Source organism: Myotis yumanensis, unplaced genomic scaffold, assembly GCF_028538775.1.
Source record: "Myotis yumanensis isolate MYYU_CA2020_CCGP unplaced genomic scaffold, mMyoYum1.0.hap1 SCAF_2, whole genome shotgun sequence".
NCBI lineage: Eukaryota > Metazoa > Chordata > Mammalia > Chiroptera > Vespertilionidae > Myotis > Myotis yumanensis.
Genome location: NW_027223753.1, coordinates 168,849,846 through 168,864,699, shown reverse-complemented (window position 1 = coordinate 168,864,699; position 14,854 = coordinate 168,849,846). Strand labels below are relative to the sequence as shown.

General features: G+C 38.4%; 1 protein-coding gene across 5 annotated transcripts in view; it reads left to right on the top strand.

Annotated features, from left to right (window-relative positions):
• IL1RAP (interleukin 1 receptor accessory protein) overlaps window positions 1–14,854 on the top strand; it is a 159,088-nt gene that overhangs the window by 124,178 nt on the left and 20,056 nt on the right. For all 5 annotated transcript variants that reach the window (XR_011470315.1, XM_070406576.1, XM_070406574.1 and 2 more), the window contains exons 5-8: window positions 4,275–4,440; window positions 6,771–6,842; window positions 9,602–9,728; window positions 13,231–13,379. Coding sequence is in view for 4 of the 5 variants with exons in the window: in XM_070406576.1 (XP_070262677.1) it covers window positions 4,275–4,440; window positions 6,771–6,842; window positions 9,602–9,728; window positions 13,231–13,379 (514 nt within the window). In the remaining variant the exon portion in view is untranslated. The remainder of the gene's footprint in view (window positions 1–4,274; window positions 4,441–6,770; window positions 6,843–9,601; window positions 9,729–13,230; window positions 13,380–14,854) is intronic.

Below are 14,854 nucleotides of genomic sequence, written 5' to 3'. Positions count from 1 at the left end.
AGTATGATTATTTTATGCTAACATAATCTTTGGTGCAAAAGTTTCAATAGATATTCCTAACTGTTCTAACCTTATATCTCCATTAAACTTTTTATATCCTTACTCTCACTCTTCCCTCCATCCTACAACTCACTCATATATCACATCTTATATTTTGAATAGTCATCTTCTTGTTATCATACTGCATGAGCTGTCAACTCTGTCTTCTGTCTTTGCTTCTCTCATTCATATTTTTGATCAGGCAGCACAAATGCACAGGGCATTTACCATGTGTCAAGTATTTTGCCAGCTGCCGGCCATGAAGTACAGTACTCATTCACCCTCACCTCTTGCCCTCACAGGTGTAAATTTTCTAGAGGAAGAGACAAACATGAGAAAAGTTTATTATAATAAAGTTAGTTAAGTATAAAGTACAGCATAGGAAATATAGTTAATAATACAGTGGGGCCTTGACTTACGAGTTTAATTCATTCCGTGATGGAGCTCGTAACTCAAATTATTCGTATGTCAAATCAAAAAGTGAACGAGTGAGACACGTGATGCTGGGCTGATGTTGTGGCATGCACTGTGACGTTCGCTTCGCCAACTAGCGGTGGGGTATCTGAAGCTGGCTCATAACCCAAATTTTAGCTCGCAACTCAAAGCAAAAAATCGGCTGAGAGACGGCTCTTATCTTGAAAAACTTGTTAGTAGGGACACTCGTAAGTCAAGGCCCCACTGTATTGTAATAACTATGTATGGTGCGAGGTGGGTGCTGAAAATACTGGGGGCGGGGGGAGCACTTTGTAAAGTATTTGATGGTCTCATCACTAGGCTGTGCACCTGAAACTAACAGAAATAATATTGAATATAAACTGCAATTGAAAAAAATCTACAACATAAAAATAATATAAAGTTAGTTAAGTTCTGACACAGAAAGCAAAATGCTATTAGAGTTCAGGAAAGTTACAACTTTTTCCTGTGCCTCAAGTGCCGCTCCCCACTGTCTCCCCTCCTAGCTAAAAATCTGTTAATATTTCTACTTATCCTTTAAGATTGTGCTCAAATCTTTCTTCTCTGTGAAGTTTTTATGAATGTTTTCTGTTTGATCTTCCCCCATTTGATCTTCCCTGGCCCTGATATGCCTTTCATAGTATTTGTTGCAATTCACCAGGAGACTGTACACACCTATAGATTAGGAGTTGTGTCCTTTCCATTTTCCGTGCCCTCACACAGTTCTTGAATGGTGTATGGCCATGGTCGGCAAACTGCAGCTCGCGAGCCACATGCGGCTCTTTGGCCCCTTGAGTGTGGCTCTTCCTAAGCCTTAGGAGTACCCTAATTAAGTTAATAACAATGTACCTATCTATATAGTTTAAGTTTAAAAAATTTGGCTCTCAAAAGAAATTTGAATCATTGTACTGTTGATATTTGACTCTGTTGAGTAATGAGTTTGCCGACCACTGGTATGGGATGGACATACTCATCCTTAGTTAGTCAAGACATCCCCCCAATCACACCCCACATCTCACCACATGATGTATTTCCTCTCGCTCTTTACCTATATGTCATGATAGGTTGCCATGACTACCATTATGCCATTGAAACGTTGCTCTCCTGCTTAACTTCTCTCTTTTGAATTCAGAATGAGGAACTGATAGATCAACTAAGTGGATAATTTGTCTTCTAGTCAGACAAGTGTGTGCTTCATAGTGGAAATCCACTTACTGCTAAGTGATTTCTTGCATTTGGAAATATTTTTTTTTATTCTTTTGGTATCCAGATCTTTGTTCCAATTTTTTCTGGATTCCAAAGAAATGATGTTGAAATTATAAGAAAATGTTCAGGCTTCATTTTCAGGAATAGTTTATTATGTTTAAAATATTCCATATGTCTCAGGTCTATGTGCTGAAGGGCCTAGAGATATATCTGCTTATAAGAAACAGAGAGAGCTCATCACACACTACAGGCCAAAGTTAATGGTTCAGCAGTGCCCTAAAGCCACCCCACCACAAAGCTCAGAATGTAAAATATTTTCTTCATTTCCTTTTCTTGTATGCTATATAGGTCTGATAGCTTTGAAATAGACTTTTTAATTTCTTTTGGTTAAAACTAGTTATGGGGGCCAAATATTTGGTGATTAAAGATGACTTGACTTTGGGTGGTGGATATACAACTCAATGTACAGATCATATATCATGGAAATGTACACTTCAAAGCTATATGATCTTATTAATAAAGGTCACGCCAGACGAGATGATGTGGTATGTGTAACTGTATGTCTCATATAATTTTTCCAGCCTCAACTAACTGCTGAGCAGAGGTGTTTATTCTTAATTAAGAAGCTAGTTAAAGCTTTGGCTCAATGGATAGAACATCAGTCTGTGGACTGAAAGGTCCCAGGTTCAATTCTGGCCAAGGGCACATGCTGGGTCGGGGTGCCTGCAGCGGCCCCAGTCAGTGCTGGGTCACCACAGCAACCCAGCACTGACTTCCGGTCTGGTTGAGCCTTCGGTGGTAACAGTCGTTATGACCCTGGCTCTCTATTATATAGATTATATAGGATTATTTTTTATTTTTTTAATATATTTTTTATTGATTTCAGCGTGGAAGGGAAAAGAATAGAGAGATGGAAACATCAATGAGAGAATCATTGATCAGCTACCCTCCAGCCCAACCCCTACTTGGGATCGAGCCTGCAGTGGGACCCCCCCTACCCCAGGGCAGAATTTTCATGCACCAGGCCTCTAGTAATAATAATAAAAAAATAAGAAGTTAGTTAAAGACCTTTACTGAGCTATCTAAAAAACTGAGTTTTAGCTCTGCACTGTGTTATCTGGAATATCTCTTTATTTTTCTATCTCATTTTTTTCTACTTGTAAAACTATTACATATTTAGTCTGATTTGTCTACTTAACAAGGATTTAAGAAAAGCTAACAAATGAGAGAAATAGCTTTGAACTGTTTAAATAGAAGGTATCACAAAACTCAAATAGAATTCTAAAGATAGTCTAAACTTGATTTAAACCAAATCTGACATAAATTCATTATGAATACAGTCCTTGTGGCCTTATACTTTGTGATAACCTAAGAGTATTGAAACCATTGGCTGATGTGACAAGTGTCTAGAAGCACTTTTATCAAAACAGGATAAATTGTATTTAGAAAATCACTTAACTGAGCATATATCAGCTTCCTTGTGATGATAACCCACATGAATCATCTTTTTAGTGCTATTCTTAAAAGACATATTTCCTGTTACAAAGAATTACAAAATGTACCTCTTTGTGTAACTGTCATATTTCAAAACACATGCTCCAGGAATTGAAGCAAGAAAACCTTATGTATACGAGAATTAAAGTTAAGTATGTGAATATAGGAAGTTGAGAGTACAAGCCAGTAACAGACTCACATAATTTTAAAGATCTAAGGGAACTTAGAGATATTTAATCCTTTTTGTCATATTTGAATTATTTTTAATATATATTTTTATTGATTTCAGAGAGGAAGGGAGAGGGAGAGAGAGATAGAAACAATCAATAATGAGAGAGAATTATTGATCGGCTGCATGTCCCACACTGGGGATGGAGCCCGCAATCCCAGCATGTACCCTGATCAGGGAATCGAAACATGATCTCCTGGTTCATAGGTCAATGCTCAAGCACTGAGCCATGCCGGTTGGGCTGAATTATCGGTAAGACTCATAAAAAATACATTTTGTTTTTAGATCTGGAGTCTGTAATATCCAATTTCAGCACATAGGAAAAATAGAAGAAAAATACCAAAATTTTTGTACATGACCAATATAGTGCTGCAACAGAGTGATCAAGAATGCCAAAATCAGACATCTAAATTAAGCCTAGTTTTCAAGCAGAGTGACTGGATTCCTGAGTTACTATAAACAGTGAAGAAATGTAGAAAAAATGAAAAATAATTGTGTGTTCTTTTAAATAGTAGAGCAAGCAGTTAAGTTACCTTCATTGTTTTTCAATACTTTAACCTTGCTTCACTGTTAATATGAGATTCCCAGAATCCCAATACTGGATGCTGAGACAGGAAGCTGGTGCTCTTGAATTTATATCTCAGTTCAGAACTTTAATTTTCTTTTGCAGAAAAGATAACGGAACTTAATCTTTGTAGAGACATTGTCAAATAGTTGAGCAGAACAGCTTAGTAAAAAGTGCAGCCAGCAAAGATATTTGTATATTTTGTGCAAAATTACCTATGTGCATGTGCTTGTATGTTTTCTATGCATGTATCTAAATAGAAAACATCTTTTCTTTTACTTCTTACAGGGATGTCATAAAGTACAGGACTTTCATAATGTGGTACCTGAAGGCATGAACTTGAGTTTTCTCTTAGCCTTGTTTTCAAATAATGGAAATTACACATGCGTTGTTACATATCCAGAAAATGGACGGGCATTCAATCTCACCAGGACTCTGGCTGTAAAGGTGGTAGGTAAGCATGATTTGTATTATGTGTACAGGATAAAAATGAAATCATCTTGTGTTTTTTTTTTCTGTTAATAGTTTATTAAAAACAAGCGTGTAAAATCTGAGAAAAAAAGAGCTTATTTTTTTTCTTGTTTGTTTATTGCACTCTCCCCAGAACCTCTAGCATTTCCACATACATAGTGGGCATTTGGTAACTATTGGTCTATTGAGTGACTATGTGAATAAGTGAAGTAAAGGCAGTGAAAGGAATACCAGACAGATCTGTGCCCAAACTAGGCTACTGCCATTGAAGAGCAATATGATTTTGCTCAAAGTCTCAGTCTCCTCATCTGTATTTTGGGACTTAGATTACCTAACATTCAGGATAGCTGAGAATATTAGACATAATATACAGGCAAACAGTGGAGGCTGAATAGTAATGAATAGTAATGGATATTATTGTCCACAATCTGTTTTTAATAGAATTAATTAAACTATGAATTTCTATGTACTGCTGTTGTAGTTAATGCTCAAGGTATTTGCATGCAGTGTTCAACCACTGGTTGAAACTGAAAGAAGAGGGGATGGGAAACTGGGGAAGTGACCGGACAATGTCTACAGACTCTTGTGAAACACAAACCAAGAGAACCAGTGTCAGGATATGTGGTATTTACAGCAGAACCCTAAATACCATTGTGCCCACTGTATTAAAATTAGAGAATATCAGAGTGAGATTTTATGAAACCCCATTTTTTTTTTAAATATATTTTATTGATTTTTCACAGAGTGGAAGGGAGAGAGATAGAGAGTTAGAAACATCGATGAGAGAGAAACATCGATCAGCTGCCTCCCGCACATCTCCCACTGGGGATGTGCCCGCAACCCAGGTACATGCCCCTGACCAGAATCGAACCCGGGACCCTTCAGTCCGCAGGCCGATGCTCCATCCACTGAGCCAAACCAGTTTCGGCGAAACCCCATTTTTTTAAAGAAAAAGGCAATTTATTATCTTTTTTAAATTTCTGTAAATCATTGGTATAAGGTATTTGCACATTTTTGGGGGGCAGGGGATGAAAATCCTATCTTTTAATAGATGGAAACATTGAGGCCCAACAACAGAAAGCAACCTGCTTAGTTAGGGATGTTCAGTGCATTGGTAGAAGAAGTGATTCTAAAGCCCAGGTTTTTTTACTTTTTGTTTAAGGCTTTTTCTACCAGTCTGACACCAGATTCAGCTTATGTATTTCTTTAAAACAAATTTAACATAGTGCAAATAAAATTCAAATAAAACACTTTTGTAACCACTTTCTTTCTCTGCTTACTTTCTGAATAGTGCTGAGTTGGGAACTAATTCAGAAGAAAAATCAGACTAAATTTAGAGCCTAACAAGAATGGACTTTAAAAGTCAAATGAATAATCTAACCTTATATTCATGTTGGCAGTTGTTCCTAATATATATATTTAAATGCAGTGGGTGCTTTAATATGCATCACTTAATTAATATGCAGCACAACAATACCCCCCAAATTAAGATAATTTAACTTAATTTAATTCTTATAATGAACCTTTAAAATGAGTTTAATTACTCTCATTTTAGAGAGGAGGAAAATTAGCTTTTCAAAGATTTATTAAAAAATGGTCATGTGGTTAGTAAATGACCAAGTTGGGATTAGAACACCTATTGGTCATCAAATCTTTGAAACCTCTACTCTTAAATAATACAATATAAATCTCCTTCAGGATATTTTTCATTCAATTTAGGAATACTGAATGTTATAAAGAACATTGATCCTATGAATGAACCTTTAACTGATAACTGGACATCAGGTACATTTAGGGGCTGGACTCATCATTGTGATTTTGGATTTTCCATATACTCATTCATTCATTAATACTTATTTAATTAGGTCTTATACTAGACACTCTGGGAATGTTGAAGAGAAATATGTAGAAAAGAAACAATTGAGCAAAAACAGGAGAGCAATTAATTATGATGTAGTCTGACAAAACTATATCTCATGTAAGCTTTGGAAAGTGAAAACACTGGTTAAGCATTCTATTCTGAATATGGAGGATAATCAACATATTATGTTTGTTTCTTTGCTTGTTTTGTATGACTAAAATGTTATAATCCACTCTATAGTGAATATATTCCATCTCAGATGCATAATGTAGAATTTCTACGTGTAAATTGGCTTCATACTTACTGACTGCAATTCTTCTCAAGAAGAATTGACAAACCACGCCAGAAGATTGGGCAAGGCTTCACAGAAGATAATATTTTTGAAATGGGTTAACAGGGATAAAGACTTCATGATTTAACACCATCTCCCATTGTTCTTTGCTCTCTTACAGGTTCTCCAAACTCTGCAATGCCCCCCCAGATCCACTCTCCCAATGATCTTGTGGTCTATGAGAAAGAACCAGGTAATTACAGCTGTGGACTCTGAATTTCAATTAGATTATCTTAATTATAAGGAATAAAATGCCACAGAAGTTAACACAAGAGAAGAGAGGGCTATTGTAAAAAAAAACAAAACAAAAAACAACAACAAACAAACAAACAAAAAACCGCAGGCACTGAAATTGATGTTGTCAGAAACCATGGTAGTTCTGAGCATTAGCTACCTCCTGGATCTCATGAGGAGCTCAGGGATTCTCTGCTTCTCTCTCAGCAGCTGCTGCTGTCTTCTTCTCTGCAGGCAGGTTTCCCCGCCTGAGGAGGGATTTCTCTTTGATGCAAACTGGAGTTTGCATAGGGTTTTGGTTTGCCATGCCTGCAGCATGAGCACAAGCTTCTGTTCCACTACAAAGGGGCAGGGTTAAAGCTTGGAGTCAGGACTGTGAATATAATAGGTAACATCTGATACAACCAATAAGTCCTGATTCAGAACACTACGGAATATTTGCTATGGTCATCTGGGTCTCTTTTTAGTTTTCAGATTTTTTTTCATTCCAGGAAAATATCACTTGTAACTGATCAAATAAGGTATGATTTATTTATTACTCGTCTGACTCAGAGCCTCCCACAGGTAAGCTGGAAACTGCAGAAAATTTTTAACATTTTCTGAATTCTATCTTTTACGAAAATTCAAAACAAACACCCAGTGAGAGCTATAAAAGAACATTTGTTTAAAACATACTAAAGTTAATAGAGGCAGTGACCAACATAAGTAGAGAACACAGTACCCCCCAATATAAAGATAAGGTTTCAAATAGCGGTGTGCCTTGGAAAAACACAAAGAACATAGCCCCAAATGGACCAAATTTTCTTGATTTAGTACTAGCTTTATGTAGTAATATAAACATTTTTCCTGCAATCGGGGTAAACACTTATTAATTATCTAGATATATTCCATATACTCATCACGTTATGGTTGCAAAAGCATGCCTGAATCCAATGTGACTATCTTCTATACTATATTGATATAGAAAACTGGAGAGGAAGGCATAAAACCACACATTGGAAGAGAGGACGGAGTATGAGCACTAAGGGAGACAAACCTGGGTTCAAATCAGGATGATAATATAATTTATCATTTCAACCTGGACACCTTCTGATAGTGAAAGCAGTTGATATTATTAACTAGGAAAGCAAGCATACAGCAGACCTATCCTGGGCATCTAGGAATAGAAGGTCATTCTAGGTCAAATTCCGGTCTGCTACTTATTAACAATTTGATTGAGGCATGGCATTTGACATGTTGAAGCTTCAGTTTTCACATCCGTAAAACATGCATTTTAAAAATGCCTCCTAAAGGGCTGGAGCCCAGGAGCTCAGCACTGCTGCTCACCTTGGAGGACGTGCTGCAGGCCGCTGCCTGCCTGCCTGGAGCCCTCCGTCAGTGAGCAGGAATTGCTTTGGTACAAGTGCATCCAGTGCAAGTTTGCTGCCTGCTAGGGGCCTCCTGCAGTCTGGGACCCAACCCCACCCACAGTGGCTACAGCTACCTGGGTATCTCTAAAAACCTGAGAGAGCAAAGGGCTTGGTCTCAGGCTGCCATTGACTCACCTGAAGGTTGCCTACCTCTAGGAGATCACCTGGGTGCCAAGTGGGGGAGGCCTGAGAGAATTCAAGAAGCATCCCCTGTCCATTTTTCCAGGCCAACTCCAACACTAAGGCCCATCTGCTCAGGAAGTGGGTGGGGGCCTGGAGCTCTGGGAATTGGTCCCTGAGGGGGCCTGGTTGATAGTTAAAAATAGTGTATGCTGCCTTCTGGAAAATTAATTAATTAATTAATTAAAATAAATAAAAAATGCCTCCTAGTAGTTTGTTAAAATTAAATGATAACATTAATAAGTAAAACTATTTAGCCTAGTAAATTATAAAAAATTCTCAGTGAGTGTGCTGCTTATTATTATTTTTATTATTATTACTTCTACTACCATTTCTGCCTAGAAATCCCCCAACCTCATATTCCACCTCAGAAGGATAATGTAGAATTTCTACATGTAAATTGTCTTCAGACTTATTGGCTGCACCCAGATAACTGAAGCATGTCCCGGTGAGACCTGTCCAGACAGTCCTCTCAGCCTCGGCACCATCCCATCGCCTCTGGGCCAAGGACCAAAGATCTGGAGAACCTTTTCTTTTTTTTCTCTTTTTTAAAATATATTTTATTGATTTTTTTACAGAGAGGAAGGGAGAGGGATAGAGAGTTAGAAACATCGATGAGAGAGAAACATCGATCAGCCGCCTCCTGCACACTCCCTACTGAGGATGTGCCCACAACCAGGGTACATGCCCTTGACCGGAATCGAACCTGGGACCCTTCAGTCCGCAGGCCGACGCTCTATCCACTGAGCCAAACCGGTTAGGGCTGGAGAACCTTTTCTTAGTCATCCTTTGCTTCTGAGTGATTTAACAAAGGAGAGTAGCCCATAGAGAGTTGGGGCTAAAAAGAATGTTGTCAGAGCCTTTTGAACAAATACATTTTAAAACATATTTAGATTGTATTAAAAGATGGCCATTCTCATAATTTTATAAAAGCTGCTTTGCTTCTTTTCTTGGTTTGTTTGTTTTACAGTGAAGTATGGTACATCACCTTATGGTAGCCACTAGAGAATTAGTGAGAAGTAGGGTTATAGATACATGTAACATTTGTAGCTTCTGATTAGTCAGAGTAGAACCAGTATAGCTATGTGAAGGTTACAAACTAAAGGGTTTACTTGTTTGTTTGTTTTAGGAGAGAAGCTGCTCATTCCCTGTAAAGTCTATTTCACTTACCTGAAAGACTCTCGCAATGAGGTTTGGTGGACCATTGATGGGAAAAAGACAGACGACACCACTATTGACGTAACTGTTGAAGAAAGGTATCACTGGTGGAGGCAAGGGGGTGACTAACGCTGTCCCTCAATCTAATGCGCTCTGCTGTGTACTAATCAATGAGAATAAAAATTTTAATTTTTGCCTCTCACTAACAAAAATCAGCAAGATTTTGACTGCATCACAAGGCAGGATTCCTCAACTTGTAATTGGAAGCCCAGGTGCCATCTGATGATCACACATTTATGATACCTACTTGAAAGTAGCTAGAATGCATATCCTATATGAGTGAAAAGGTCACAATATAAGATTATAGATAGAATCCTGTCATTGTGGCCCTGTTCTCTTTCTCAAAGTCTGGAGTTTGGGCCTGTAAGCATTTGTGCCTGAGATCATTGTGTTCATTTCTAGTCTTGCAGTAAGCATGTATTTCTCTCTTTCTTGTTCTCTTTCTTAATTCACATAACACATATGTCAATTTATCATTGATAGTGATTTTTTTCATATTGACTCAATACATTCATGATCTCTAGATTTTATTTTTAAAGTAGATGGGGTGGCAATATATACTTCACTCTTAAAATAACATGCTGGGTCACTTTGTTTCAAAATAAAAGGACTTTTTAAAAAGGGAGCTGGGTTGGCAAGGAGGAAAATAAGGGTCTTTGAAGACAAAGTATCCCCCCATAATGAAGTATACAACTACAAGAGAGCAATTGGTTCACTGCAACACTGAATAAAAACTAGTAGCAAACCAACTACAAGACAAAGTAGTTCTAAGACCATAAGCCTTATCATCAATGTGTAACTACATCTTAGGCTACTAAAACTTCTAGAATTCAAAATATTTTTTTCCTACTAGTAAACTTAGACTTTGTACAGATATTATAAAATGCTTTCATTGCCTCAGGTACCTGAGTAGATTCTATAGGAGTAACAATGATAGAGCAGAAAGTTCAATACTTTAATCTGATACATGCAGTGGCTGGGAGGTATTACATGGTATGGGAGGATTGAGTTGGGGAGTCCAATCTATTTTGAGGGATTAGGTAATGCTTCTCAGATCTCACCGTACCGAAAAAAATACTTGAAAAATGAGTAGAAATAAACTAGATAAAGACATCTAAAGAATGTTCCTGGTAAAAGGAACATCATGTGCAAATACCTGGTGGTGAGAGCAGCAGAACACATTTAAAGGTGCTGAAGGAGCTTGCTGAGATGGGAGCAGTGTTGGCAGAAGGAATGGGTGAAAAACATGGCTAGAAGTATAGAGGGAGAATTACTGATCACATGAGGAATTCTGAGGATTGTGCTTTTGTCATAATGATTGAATAATAATGAAAGTCATGGCGTTCCTCCTTGCTGCTATTAAAACACAGCTCACTGTTTACAGTTGAGCAGTGCATTAAACTTGGGCTAAACCCACTATAGTTTTTAACCAAGTTCCCATGACTGACACTAAACATTTTCAGAAGGAGAACCTGGCTGTTGGTCAGCTTTAATAGCTTTTTTTTTTTTCCTTTTTGAAAAAGTAGTTCAAAGGGATTTTAAATCTTGGTCTTAGACCCAAAGTACTTGATCTCTGACTTGCTTAGATTTAGATATATTTATGCTCACAAGGTTTACTTACTCAGTAGTTTCATATATATATCCTATATAATAAAGAGGTAATAGGCAAATTGACCATCACTCCAACACACAAGATGACCACCCCCATGTGGTTAAAGATAGCCACCACAAGATGGCTGGCAGCTGAGGACAGTTAGGGGTGACTAGGCCTGCAGCGGAGGACAGTTGGGGGTGACCAGGCTTGCAGGGGAGGGCAGTTAGAAGCAATTGGGCCAGCAGGGGAAGGCAGTTTAGGGGCAACCAGGCTGGCAGGGGAGGGCAGTTGGGGGCAATCGGGCTGGCAGGGGAGCAGTTAGGCATCTATCAGGCTGGCAGGGGAGTGGTTAGGTGGTGGTTAGGCTAGCAGGCAGAAGCAGTTAGGGGCAATCAAGCAGGCAGGCAGATGAGTGGTTGGGAGCCAGCAGTCCTGGGTTGTGAGAGGGATGTCCCAGATTGAATAGGGTGAAGGCTGGGCTGAGGGACACCCCCCTCCCCCACCATGCACAAATTTCATGCTCCAGGCCTCTCCTGGAGCATGAAATTTGGCATGGTGGCGGGGGGGTGTCCCTAGCCCAGCCTTCACCCCCTCGCAATCCAGGATCCCTCGGGGATGCCCGACTGCCCCTGCGGGATTGGTCCTAAACTGGCAGTCGGACATCCCTCTCGCAATCCGGGACTGCTGGCTCCTAACCACTCGCCTGCCTGCTGACTGCCCCTAACCCCTCTGCCTGGCTGATCGCCCCTAACCACTCTGCCGGCCTGGCTGATGCCCCTAACTGCTTGCCTGCCTGTCTGATTGCCCATAACCATCTCTGTCTTGGCTCCTGCACCCAGGACCCAGGCTTCCCTCCTCCAGTCAGCCTCAGGCACCCAGAACCCTGGGCGGTGCCACCCAGGCCTGGCTTTGTCAGGAAGAACGTCCAGAATGACGTATGGAAGACGTCCAGTCTATCCAGTCTAATTAGCATATTACCCTTTTATTAGTATAGATGATTTAACCAGGAGATTTTGGCATTTTGACTGTAATAGTCTGCTTGGATTAAAAATCAAAGCTTTGGTGATCAATGAAATGTGTAAGTTATTACTGAGGGATCATAATAGCCTATATGAATAATATGAATATTTATTAAGTATTGTTCTAATACTTGCACATTAATATACTCAACCCTCAGATTTCTTAACTTAATGAATCTAATGCACTTTGTATGCATTGCCACTTTCCTCTTTTACAAATGACCATCTCAAAACGTGGAGAAATTACAGTGGGGCCTTGACTTACGAGTTTAATTCATTCCATGACAGAGCTCATAACTCAAATTACTTGTATGTCAAATCAAAAAGTGAACGAGTGAGACACGTGGTGCTGGGCTAATGTTGTGGCATTCACTGTGACGTTAGCTTGGCCAACTAGTGGTGGGGTGTCTGAAGCTGGCTCATAACCCCAATTTTAGCTCGCAACTCAAAGCAAAACATCGGCCGAGAGATGGCTCGTATCTCGAAAAACTCGTTAGTAGGGACACTTGTAAGTCAAGGCCCCACTGTAGTTACTCTGCCAAATGGATTCAGCCAATAAGTGGCAAAGCCTGGATCAAAACCCAAATGGGTCTAGCATCAGAAACTCTAAGTCAATATAGATAGCATTCTGCCTTGGAAGTTTTAGGGAAGGAGACATTTTGCTTTGAAAGAGTTAGAGCTACATCTGTAGTGTGATGCCAACACTGGGAGTTGATCTAGGTGTTGGGATTGTGTCTAGTATAGATGGTAAGGATTAGTACTGTAATCCAGAAGCTTTTGCATCCACTGGATTCCAAGGCAATGCAGTTTATGGCCATTCTATCTGCCCTCACCTAGTGGCTCTCTGTTGTCTGCTTGACTGATTTACACACAGCACAAGGCCCTTGAGTCTCACTAATGTTCTAATTTTCTTTCCCGTCTTTTCAGGGTGTATGTGGCTGATCTGGACGATGAAACAAGACTTGTGACTCTGAGCATCAAGAAAGTTAGTGCTGAAGATCTCAAACGCAACTATGTTTGTCATGCTAGAAATGGCAAAGGGGAGGTTGAGCAGCCAGCTAAGGTGAAACAGAAAGGTAACGGATGCATGGCCTCAGTGGAGGAATCTGGGAACTCTGACGTAACGTTATGGTGACAAAGGAAAGGAGAAGAAATTGAAAACCTGGGCACCAGCACTTACCACATATCTACCACATAGTCATGAATCAAAGTTGAATGAAAAATCTTGAGGGAAATTTCCATCTATGCAAATATATTCAAAATAATTTTAGTAATTAATGCCTGAATGTGGCTAAAAAAAATCTATGCTTATGATAATGAGGCATGATTTCCTATCTATATAATTATGAAAATGAAAAATAAAGGAAATATTCAAGGCTACCAAAGATATAATAAAAGAGTCACATGTTGTTAGTGAATTGTAAAAACCCTTTTAGAAATCATTGCTGGCAGAGTTCAAGAGTCATAAAAATGATCATATTCTATGACTTAATATTTTTGGAATTTTTCATGAATAAATAACACAAAAAATTATGGCCCCAATCAATATTCTTAGCATTAGCTATAATAATGAAACATAAGTAGCAACCATCTACTACTAATTTTATGCAAGTAAAGTGAAATGTAAAATATTTATAATTGGAAATATAATTTTAAAATAATCACTTTAAACACTATATATCAGTATTCAAGTGAGTTTATAATATACCATTAGCCACAATTGCTAACACAAAATTATTTAAACTATGACTTAAAATGATGTAAAATGATTTCTATGTTGATATACTATATTTTTCTACAATAAATGAAAATTATGAAGCTTTCTTGTGTGAGCTGTTGCTCCTGAAACAGAACATGTTTAAAATATTTTTGGTTCTTTCATAATAACAGACAATTAATACCTTCAAGAATGTTTTTTCAATAATCTGGAGGCAGATAATGATGATTTATCACACCTGCAACCAAGTCATTCAGAATTATTTCGGATCCCCTTGTTAGTGCCCATAACATTTATATCAAAAGTTTAAAAAAAGTTAATTCAAAATTGTTACATTTTAGACCTTTTTTAAAGCTGGTGGAAAAAAAAGTTTCACTGTAACAGTTTTATTACAATTTTGAAATTAAAGAGCGAAGGTTGAAAGTGTATATGCCTCTTAAGGAGTTTTAGTAGGTCGGTTCTGGTTAATTAATTGCCTCTGTTACTCAGATGTCAATGTAAAGAGAAAATAGTCTACCATATGTTCAGGACAGTATTTCCCAAAGTTTCTTCCTAAGAACAGTCCTAAGACTCTAGACTCAGATGGCCTATGTTCAGAGAGTGGTTATTATGCATCCCAACTCTGTGACTTTGGAAGGGACACTTCACCTCTCTGAGCTTCCATGTCTTTATATTTAGAGTAGGCAAAATAATACCACTACCTCATAAGGTTGCTTTTAAGTACTGAGCACAGTTACTGGCATATATACACATACATTAAATTCATAATAAATGTTAGCTCTTATTATTTCCACAGATTTTCATAGGTGTTATTGGACAAAGGCTTACATAGTC